General features: G+C 51.3%; 2 protein-coding genes across 3 annotated transcripts; one reads left to right on the forward strand and one right to left on the reverse strand.

Moving 5' to 3' along the window:
* The first annotated feature begins 211 nt into the window (after positions 1–211).
* On the forward strand, positions 212–10,502 carry LOC126982626 (neurofilament light polypeptide-like). Of its 2 annotated transcripts, none has more exons than XM_050834834.1 (2): positions 212–754; positions 9,306–10,502. In XM_050834834.1, exons 1-2 carry the CDS (start codon positions 242–244, stop codon positions 10,431–10,433), a joined length of 1,641 nt encoding a protein of 546 aa, XP_050690791.1. In that variant the 5' UTR covers positions 212–241; the 3' UTR covers positions 10,434–10,502. The 2 variants fall into 2 exon arrangements, with proteins under 2 accessions (XP_050690791.1, XP_050690792.1); XM_050834835.1 differs by lacking the exon at positions 9,306–10,502 and adding an exon at positions 4,982–6,587.
* On the reverse strand, positions 1,723–6,568 carry LOC126982627 (uncharacterized). Its single transcript, XM_050834836.1, has 2 exons — positions 6,374–6,568; positions 1,723–2,020 (listed from the first exon to the last, which is right to left on the reverse strand). The coding sequence occupies exons 1-2, from the start codon at positions 6,566–6,568 to the stop codon at positions 1,904–1,906; spliced, it is 312 nt and encodes a 103-aa protein (XP_050690793.1). The 3' UTR covers positions 1,723–1,903.
* Positions 10,503–10,731: the final 229 nt, after the last annotated feature.

Consider the following 10,731-nt stretch of genomic DNA (forward strand, 5'->3'; position numbering starts at 1 on the left):
CACTCAGAATTTATGGCTTATATGTATGTAGAACCACCCCCCTCTCTCTCTCTCTCTCTCTCTCTCTCTCTCTCTCTCTCTCACACACACACACACACACACACACAATGCAGGAAACTGAGCCTTGGCAGCAGTGGGGGCAGGCTCTGCCGGGCGAGGGGCGGCGGCCGCCACCAGCTCATTTTGTTGTAACTGCCGCCGCCTCGTTCACCATGACTTTTGTCAAACATTTACAATACAAATGAAGACAAAATTAGTGAGCAGAATGTTCCCTAAAACCTGCAGCAAGCACAACATCCGACGCACCGTGCTCGGCACCTGCGTCGTGCTGGCCGCCGACGGCGGCGCCAGCGGCGGGGCGTGGCCCCGCAAGGTGACCATCACCCTCTTCCGGCGTCGGGGGTGCTGGCGAGCCCTCAGCTCGCGGAAGGTGGCCGCCTTCGCCTTCCCGGAGGCGTCCGGCCCCATCTCCGTCACTGCCCCGCTGGACCTGGAGTATCTCTTCAGGTGCAGCGGGAAACCAGACGCCGAAGCCACGCAGATCAAGATTTGTGTGGCGTACCGCCGCGGTGCAACTCGCAAGGCCCGCGTTAGCCTGGAGGAGTTCCTGGAGGCGCTGCTGGATGGAGGGCGACCTGACAGCTTCTTCCTGTACATCTATGAAGACAAAGTCGGCCTCCAGCAAGCCAGTCAGCAGTTCCAGGCCCTTCCCACAACATGGCCACTGGAAGAGAAGCCCGACAAGGGAAAGAAGGTCATGGATACTGAAGGAAACACCGATGCCACATACAACGAATGGAAGGTTTTCCTGGAACAGGTGTTTTCGATGGAAGACGATGAAGGAGACACCGCCAATGATGAAGACACCTACAACGAATGGAAAGTTTACCTAGAAAAGGTGTTTGCGGTGGAAGATCATGACGAGGACACTTACAATGACGATGACACTTACAATGACGATGACACTTACAATGACGATGACACCTACAATGAACGGAAGGATCTCCCGGAACGGGTGCTTACGGTGAAAGATGAAGACTTTGACGAGGCGGCGCACGAGGTTGTGGAAGCCTCTGATGTCGATGCAACAGAAGAGGAGGAAGCCTCAAATGTTCCTGCCGCGAAAGAGGAAGAAAAAGAAGCCTCTGATGTTGGTGACGCAGAAGAGAAAGAAGCCTCTGATGTTCCTGCCGCAGAGGATGAAGAAGCCTCTGATGTCGGTGCCGAAGGAGAGGAGAAAGCCTCTGATGTTACCGCCGCAGAGGAGGAAGAAACCTCTGATGTCGGTGCCGCTGAAGAGGAAGAAGCCTCTGATGTTACTGCCGCAGAGGAGGAAGAAACCTCTGATGTCGGTGCCGCTGAAGAGGAAGAAGCCTCTGATGTTCCTGCCGTAGAAAAGGAAGAAGCCTCTGATGTCGGTGCCGCTGAAGAGGAAGAAGCCTCTGATGTTCCTGCCGCAGAGGAGGAAGAAGCCTCTGATGTCGGTGCCGTTGAAGAGGAAGAAGCCTCTGATGTTCCTGCCGTAGAAAAGGAAGAAGCCTCTGATGTTCCTGCCGCAGAGGAGGAAAAAGCCACTGATGTTCCTGCCGCAGAGGAGGAAAAAGCCACTGATGTTCCTGCCGCAGAGGAGGAAAAAGCCACTGATGTTCCTGCCGCAGAGGAGGAATAAGCCACTGATGTTCCTGCCGCAGAGGAGGAAAAAGCCACTGATGTTCCTGCCGCAGAGGAGGAAAAAGCCACTGATGTTCCTGCCGCAGAGGAGGAAAAAGCCACTGATGTTCCTGCCGCAGAGGAGGAAAAAGCCTCTGATGTCGGTGCCACAAGAGGGGAGGAGGCCTCTGATGTCGGTGCCGCAGAAGAGGAGGCACCCCTGCACGGAGAAGCCTCTCGGGGCGAAGTCCATTCACCCGTGACCGTCCCTGCCGCCCCCGCCACAGCTTCCCTCGCCTACCGCAGCCTCACCGTGGCTCAGAGATTCATCTCCCGCCTCACAGGACCCAGTGACCGCCAGCTGGAGGACCTGCGGCGGAGCCACGGCGTCAGCATCGTGCGGGTCAGGCGAACCCTGCACATCAAGGGCCACAGAGACGCTGTCCTGCGGTGCCACCGACACATACGAGACGAGATCGCCGAGTGGCGGAGGCGCGAGGCCGCTGAGGCTCAGTAAGCGAGCCACAGACGCGCCTGTGACCCGTGACGGCCGCCTTAGCACCATGTTTCTTAGTATTTCTTATCATTTCTTGTCTTTCTTATCAATCTAGATATTCTGTTGTTGTTATTGTTGTTGTTGTTATCATAGCCACCTCCCCTGCAAGATCACAACAGATCACTCGGTTCTGTTGAGTCATCGTGAGCCGGTTTCGAGTTTCGGGTGAAGGCGCTGAATGGAGCGGCTCTGATCCAGGATGAACTAGACAGAGTGTATGACTGGGCGGGGAGGTGGCAGATAACATAAGAACATAAAAAGAACGGAAGGAGTCTGCAAGAGGCTGGTAGGCCTGTACAAGGTAGCTCCTGTGAACCTAAGCTCCTGTGAATCTTACCCCACCTAATATCACTGTCCATGAATTTATCTAAGCTATTTTTTAATGTGACTATCGTACTGACGCTCACCTCATGACTGCCCAGCCTGCTCCACTCATCCACCACTCTATTAGAAAACCAATTTTTGCCTATGTCCTTATTGAATCTAAATTTATCCAGTTTAAAACCATTACTTCGTGTCCTACTCGGTTCTCTTACCATCGAAACCTTATTAATATCCCCCTTATTGAAGCCTTTCTTTCATTTATAAACCTCTATCAAGTCTCCTGGCACTGTCCGCCTCTCTAGAGAATGTAAGTTTAACAGTTTGAGTCTTTCTTCGTATGGCAAGTTTCTTAACCCGTGAATCATCTTAGTCATCCTTCTCTGTACCGATCCTAACAATCTGATACGCATTCGGTAGTAAGTTGACCAGAACTGAACCACAAAACAAGAAACACACACACAAGGAAGAATAATGATGGTGGTGATGGTGGTGGTGATTATAATGAAGATAAAGAGGAAGCAGAGGATGATGAGGATAATTATGATGCTGAGGATGATGGAAGAGGAGGAAGTGGAGGTGGAGGAGGCGGAGGAGTATGTGGAGAAGGAGGAAGAGGAGGAAGAGGAGGAGGAGGAGTAGGAGGAGGAGATAACCACAATAGTTCCATCAACTTCCTCTTCCACCTCCTCATCTTCTTCCTCTTCCTTCTTCCTGCGGTCAGCGTCCTCTTGAGCGTTTACATTTTCATCTTAAGTTCGGGTAGATAATTTTTTCATAACTAAATATATATGAAAAAAAGGTGGATTTTTTTCCTTCCAGCTACAACACAAAGAATAGATAGATTTTTCAGGTCATAAACAACTTATTACTTTAAAGGCATGGAACGGATGGTTGCAGAACATGAATAGTTTAGTTAAGTCGTCGTGTCTAAAGCAAATCTTCGGTACTCGCGTGCTGCCATCCAGACGTCTGTTGCATATCTTATTGATTTGAGTGAATTGAATGACCTCTCGCGTGTTGTCAGAATGATTTCCTTTCGTAAAATTGGTTAGTTTCTAATTTATGATCACGGCCAATATTATTATCGAGGGTATTATTGTAATCAATGTTATTATTTTTATTGTTATTATTATTTTTAGTAGTAGTAGTGGTGGTAGTACTGGTAGAAGTTGCAGTAGTAGTAGCAGTAATAGTAGCAGTAGTAGTAGTAGCAGCAGTAGTAGTAGTAACAGAAAGGTACAAGACAATAGGAGGGGAGGGGGGGGGGCGCAGACATGCGACAGACCGCGTCCCGCCCGCCGCCACAGACAAATTTTCAGTCATCGCCGAGTGGCCTCAGACTACCCACATGCCGTCCTGAAGACCACCTATCAGCCAGGACTCTAGATTGGAGGGGGGGGGGGGGGGGGGCGTGTTGCCACCAGGGTGTTGTGTTTGTGTGGTTGGAATGTTGGTTGTTCTGCTCTTGGTCAGTTTGTTCATCTATTCTTCGTCTTCGTTTTGTCCTTTCTTGCGTTGTTTCTTCTTACTATTTTAATTCGTTTCTTTTTTGGGGGGTTCGTCTGCATCTGTTGTCCTTTATATTCCTTCTTTCTTTTGCTTTTACTTCCGCCTTTTTTGTCCCTCTATTCATTATTTCTTTTCTTTTTTTCTCATTTGTCCCTTTAAATAGTTACCCTTTAAATATTATAGTTAGTCCTGCATCTCTCTCTCTCTCTCTCTCTCTCTCTCTCTCTCTCTCTCTCTCTCTCTCTCTCTCTCTCTCTCTCTCTCTCACACACACACACAAACACACAAACACACAATGCAGGAAACTGAGCCTTGGCAGCAGTGGGGGCAGGCTCTGCCGGGCAAGGAGCGGCGGCCGCCACCAGCTCATTTTGTTGTAACTGCCGCTGCCTCGTTCACCATGACTTTTGTCAAACATTTACAATACAAATGAAGACAAAATTAGTGAGCAGAATGTTCCCTAAAACCTGCAGCAAGCACAACATCCGACGCACCGTGCTCGGCACCTGCGTCGTGCTGGCCGCCGACGGCGGCGCCAGTGGCGGGGCGCGGCCCCGCAAGGTGACCATCACCCTCTTCCGGCGTCGGGGGTGCTGGCGAGCATTCAGCTCGCGGAAGGTGGCCGCCTTCGCCTTCCCGGAGGCGTCCGGCCCCATCTCCGTCACTGCCCCGCTGGACCTGGAGTATCTCTTCAGGTGCAGCGGGAAACCAGACGCCGAAGCCACGCAGATCAAGATTTGTGTGGCGTACCGCCGCGGTGCAACTCGCAAGGCCCGCGTTAGCCTGGAGGAGTTCCTGGAGGCACTGCTGGATGGAGGGCGACCTGGCAGCTTCTTCCTGTACATCTATGAAGACAAAGTCGGCCTCCAGCAAGCCAGTCAGCAGTTCCAGGCCCTTCCCACAACATGGCCACTGGAAGAGAAGCCCGACAAGGGAAAGAAGGCCATGCATACTGAAGGAAACACCGATGCCACATACAACGAATGGAAGGTTTTCCTGGAACAGGTGTTTTCGATGGAAGACGATGAAGGAGACACCGCCAATGATGAAGACACCTACAACGAATGGAAAGTTTACCTAGAAAAGGTGTTTGCGGCGGAAGATCATGACGATGACACTTACAATGACGATGACACTTACAATGAACGGAAGGATCTCCCGGAAAGGGTGCTTACGGTGAAAGATAAAGACTTTTGCGAGGCGGCGCACGAGGTTGTGGAAGCCTCTGATGTCGATGCAACAGAAGAGGAGGAAGCCTCAAATGTTCCTGCCGCGAAAGAGGAAGAAAAAGAAGCCTCTGATGTTGGTGACGCAGAAGAGAAAGAAGCCTCTAATGTTCCTGCCGCAGAGGATGAAGAAGCCTCTGATGTCGGTGCCGCAGAGGATGAAGATGTCTCTGATGTCGGTGCCGAAGGAGAGGAGAAAGCCTCTGATGTTACCGCCGCAGAGGAGGAAGAAACCTCTGATGTCGGTGCCGCTGAAGAGGAAGAAGCCTCTGATGTTCCTGCCGCAGAGGAGGAAGAAACTTCTGATGTCGGTGCCGCTGAAGAGGAAGAAGCCTCTGATGTTCCTGCCGCAGAGGAGGAAGAAACCTCTGATGTCGGTGCCGCTGAAGAGGAAGAAGCCTCTGATGTTACCGCCGCAGAGGAGGAAGAAACTTCTGATGTCGGTGCCGCTGAAGAGGAAGAAGCCTCTGATGTTACCGCCGCAGAGGAGGAAGAAACTTCTGATGTCGGTGCCGCTGAAGAGGAAGAAGCCTCTGATGTTCCTGACGTAGAAAAGGAAGAAGCCTCTGATGTTCCTGCCGCAGAGGAGGAATAAGCCACTGATGTTCCTGCCGCAGAGGAGGAATAAGCCTCTGATGTTCCTGCCGCAGAGGAGGAAAAAGCCACTGATGTTCCTGCCGCAGAGGAGGAAAAAGCCACTGATGTTCCTGCCGCAGAGGAGGAAAAAGCCACTGATGTTCCTGCCGCAGAGGAAAAAGCCACTGATGTTCCTGCCGCAGAGGAGGAAAAAGCCACTGATGTTCCTGCCGCAGAGGAGGAAAAAGCCACTGATGTTCCTGCCGCAGAGGAGGAAAAAGCCACTGATGTTCCTGCCGCAGAGGAGGAAAAAGCCACTGATGTCGGTGCCACAAGAGGGGAGGAAGCCTCTGATGTCGGTGCCGCAGAAGAGGAGGCACCACTGCACGGAGAAGCCTCTCGGGGCGAAGTCCATTCACCCGTGACCGTCCCTGCCGCCCCCGCCACAGCTTCCCTCGCCTACCGCAGCCTCACCGTGGCGCAGAGATTCATCTCCCGCCTCGCAGGACCCAGTGACCGCCAGCTGGAGGACCTGCGGCGGAGCCACGGCGTCAGCATCGTGCGGGTCAGGCGAACCCTGCACATCAAGGGCCACAGAGACGCTGTCCTGCGGTGCCACCGACACATACGGGACGAGATCGCCGAGTGGCGGAGGCGCGAGGCCGCTGAGGCTCAGTAAGCGAGCCACAGACGCGCCTGTGACCCGTGACGGCCGCCTTAGCACCATGTTTCTTAGTATTTCTTATCATTTCTTGTCTTTCTTTTCAATCTAGATATTCTGTTGTTGTTGTTGTTGTTGTTGTTGTTATCATAGCCACCTCCCCTGCAAGATCACTCGGTTCTGTTGAGTCATCGTGAGCCGGTTTCGAGTTTCGGGTGAAGGCGCTGAATGGAGCGGCTCAGATCCAGGATGAACTAGACAGATTGTATGACTGGGTGGGGAGGTGGCAGATAACATAAGAACATAAAAAGAACGGAAGGAGTCTGCAAGAGGCTGGTAGGCCTGTACAAGGTAGCTCCTGTGAACCTAAGCTCCTGTGAATCTTACCCCACCTAATATCACTGTCCATGAATTTATCTAAGCTATTTTTGAATGTGACTATCGTACTGACGCTCACCTCATGACTGCCCAGCCTGTTCAACTCATCCACCACTCTATTAGAAAACCAATTTTTGCCCATGTCCCTGTTGAATCTGAATTTATCCAGTTTAAACCGATTACTTCGTGACCTACTCGGTTCTCTTACCATCAGAACCTTATTAATATCCCCCTTATTGAAGCCGTTCCTTCATTTATAAACCTCTACCAAGTGTCCTGGCACCGTCCACCTCTCTAGAGAATGTAAGTTTAACTGTTTGAGTCTTTCCTCGTATGGCAAGTTTCTCGACCCGTGAATCATCTTAGTCATCGTCCTCTGTACCGATCCTAACAATCTGATACGCATTCTGTAGTAAGTTGACCAGAGCTGAACCACAAAACAAGAAACACACACACAAGGAAGAATAATGATGGTGGTGATGGTGGTGGTGATTATAATGAAGATAAAGAGGAAGCAGAGGATGATGAGGATAATTATGATGCTGAGGATGATGGAAGAGGAGGAAGTGAGGTGGAGGAGGCGGAGGAGTATGTGGAGAAGGAGGAAGAGGAGGAAGAGGAGGAGGAGGAGGAGGAAGTGACCACAATAGACCCATCAACTTCCTTTTCCACCTCCTCTTCCTCTTCCTCTTCCTCTTCCTTCTCCCTGCTGTCACCGTCCTCTTGAGCGTTTGCATTTTCCTCTTAAGTTCGGGTAGAAAATATTTTTTTAAGTAAATGTATATGAGAAAAAAAGGTGGATTTTTTTTCCTTCCAGCAACAACACAAAGAATAGATAGATTTTTCAGGTCATAAACAACTTATTACTTTAAAGGCATGGAACGGATGGTTGCAGAACATGAATAGTTTAGTTAAGTCGTCGTGTCTAAAGCAAATCTTCGGTACTTGCGTGCTGCCATCCAGACGTCTGTTGCATATCTTATTGATTTGAGTGAATTGAATGACCTCTCGCGTGTTGTCAGAATGATTTCCTTTCGTAAAATTGGTTAGTTTCTAATTTATGATCACGGCCAATATTATTATCGAGGGTATTATTGTAATCATTGATATTATTTTTATTGTTATTATTATTTTTAGTAGTAGTAGTGGTGGTAGTACTGGTAGAAGTTGCAGTAGTAGTAGCAGTAATAGTAGCAGTAGTAGTAGTAGCAGCAGTAGTAGTAGTAGCAGAAAAGTACAAGACAATAGGAGGGAGGGGGCAGACATGCGACAGACCGCGTCCCGCCCGCCGCCACAGACAAATTTTCAGTCATCGCCGAGTGGCCTCAGACTACCCACATGCCGTCCTGAAGACCACCTATCAGCCAGGACTCTAGATTGGAGGGGGGGTCGTGTTGCCACCAGTGTCTTGTGTTTGTGTGGTTGGAATGTTGGTTGTTCTGCTCTTGGTCAGTTTGTTCATCTATTCTTCGTCTTCGTTTTGTCCTTTCTTGCGTTGTTTCTTCTTACTATTTTAATTCGTTTCTTTTTTGGGGGGTTCGTCTGCATCTGTTGTCCTTTATATTCCTTCTTTCTTTTGCTTTTACTTCCGCCTTTTTTGTCACTCTATTCATTATTTCTTTTCTTTTTTTCTCATTTGTCCCTTTAAATAGTTACCCTTTAAATATTGTAGTTAGTCCTGCATCTCTCTCTCTCTCTCTCTCTCTCTCTCTCTCTCTCTCTCTCTCTCTCTCACACACACACACACACACACACACACACAAACACACAAACACACAATGCAGGAAACTGAGCCTTGGCAGCAGTGGGGGCAGGCTCTGCCGGGCAAGGGGCGGCGGCCGCCACCAGCTCATTTTGTTGTAACTGCCGCTGCCTCGTTCACCATGACTTTTGTCAAACATTTACAATACAAATGAAGACAAAATTAGTGAGCAGAATGTTCCCTAAAACCTGCAGCAAGCACAACATCCGACGCACCGTGCTCGGCACCTGCGTCGTGCTGGCCGCCGACGGCGGCGCCAGTGGCGGGGCGCGGCCCCGCAAGGTGACCATCACCCTCTTCCGGCGTCGGGGGTGCTGGCGAGCCCTCAGCTCGCGGAAGGTGGCCGCCTTCGCCTTCCCGGAGGCGTCCGGCCCCATCTCCGTCACTGCCCCGCTGGACCTGGAGTATCTCTTCAGGTGCAGTGGGAAACCAGACGCCGAAGCCACGCAGATCAAGATTTGTGTGGCGTACCGCCGCGGTGCAACTCGCAAGGCCCGCGTTAGCCTGGAGGAGTTCCTGGAGGCGCTGCTGGATGGAGGGCGACCTGGCAGCTTCTACTTGTACATCTATGAAGACAAAGTCGGCCTCCATCAAGCCAGTCAGCAGTTCCAGGCCCTTCCCACAACATGGCCACTGGAAGAGAAGCCCGACAAGGGAAAGAAGGCCATGCATACTGAAGGAAACACCGATGCCACATACAACGAATGGAAGGTTTTCCTGGAACAGGTGTTTTCGATGGAAGACGATGAAGGAGACACCGCCAATGATGAAGACACCTACAACGAATGGAAAGTTTACCTAGAAAAGGTGTTTGCGGTGGAAGATCATGACGATGACACCTACAATGAACGGAAGGATCTCCCGGAAAGGGTGCTTACGGTGAAAGATAAAGACTTTGGCGAGGCGGCGCACGAGGTTGTGGAAGCCTCTGATGTCGATGCAACAGAAGAGGAGGAAGCCTCAAATGTTCCTGCCGCGAAAGAGGAAGAAGAAGAAGCCTCTGATGTTGGTGACGCAGAAGAGAAAGAAGCCTCTGATGTTCCTGCCGCAGAGGATGTAGAAGCCTCTGATGTCGGTGCCGCAGAGGATGAAGATGCCTCTGATGTCGGTGCCGAAGGAGAGGAGAAAGCCTCTGATGTTACCGCCGCAGAGGAGGAAGAAACCTCTGATGTCGGTGCCGCTGAAGAGGAAGAAGCCTCTGATGCTACCGCCGTAGAAAAGGAAGAAGCCTCTGATGTTCCTGCCGCAGAGGAGGAAAAAGCCACTGATGTTCCTGCCGCAGAGGAGGAAAAAGCCACTGATGTTCCTGCCGCAGAGGAGGAAAAAGCCACTGATGTTCCTGCCGCAGAGGAGGAAAAAGCCACTGATGTTCCTGCCGCAGAGGAGGAAAAAGCCACTGATGTTCCTGCCGCAGAGGAGGAAAAAGCCACTGATGTCGGTGCCACAAGAGGGGAGGAAGCCTCTGATGTCGGTGCCGCAGAAGAGGAGGCACCACTGCACGGAGAAGCCTCTCGGGGCGAAGTCCATTCACCCGTGACCGTCCCTGCCGCCCCCGCCACAGCTTCCCTCGCCTACCGCAGCCTCACCGTGGCTCAGAGATTCATCTCCCGCCTCGCAGGACCCAGTGACCGCCAGCTGGAGGACCTGCGGCGGAGCCACGGCGTCAGCATCGTGCGGGTCAGGCGAACCCTGCACATCAAGGGCCACAGAGACGCTGTCCTACGGTGCCACCGACACATACGAGACGAGATCGCCGAGTGGCGGAGGCGCGAGGCCGCTGAAGCTCAGTAAGCGAGCCACAGACATGCCTGTGACCCGTGACGGCCGCCTTAGCACCATGTTTCTTAGTATTTCTTATCATTTCTTGTCTTTCTTTTCAATCTAGATATCTGTTGTTGTTGTTGTTGTTGTTGTTATCATAGCCACCTCCCCTGCAAGATCACAACAGATCACTCGGTTCTGTTGAGTCATCGTGATCCGATTTCGAGTTTCGGGTGAAGGCGCTGAATGGAGAGGCTCTGATCCAGGATGAACTAGACAGAGTGTATGACTGGGCGGGGAGGTGGCAGATAACATAAGAACATAAGAA

The sequence above is a fragment of the Eriocheir sinensis genome, chromosome 51, assembly GCF_024679095.1.
Source record: "Eriocheir sinensis breed Jianghai 21 chromosome 51, ASM2467909v1, whole genome shotgun sequence".
Taxonomy (NCBI): domain Eukaryota; kingdom Metazoa; phylum Arthropoda; class Malacostraca; order Decapoda; family Varunidae; genus Eriocheir; species Eriocheir sinensis.

Coding starts and splice junctions, on each gene's coding strand:
- LOC126982627 (XM_050834836.1), bottom strand. CDS start 6,568: ATGGTGCTAAGGCGGCCGTCACGGGTCACAGGCGCGTCTGTGGCTCGC. Junction 2,021..6,373: donor ACGCCGTGGCTCCGCCGCAG/GTCCTCCAGCTG, acceptor GCTCCGCCGCAG/GTCCTCCAGCTGGCGGTCAC.
- LOC126982626 (XM_050834834.1), top strand. CDS start 242: ATGAAGACAAAATTAGTGAGCAGAATGTTCCCTAAAACCTGCAGCAAG. Junction 755..9,305: donor AGCCCGACAAGGGAAAGAAG/GTCATGGATACT, acceptor AAGGGAAAGAAG/GCCATGCATACTGAAGGAAA.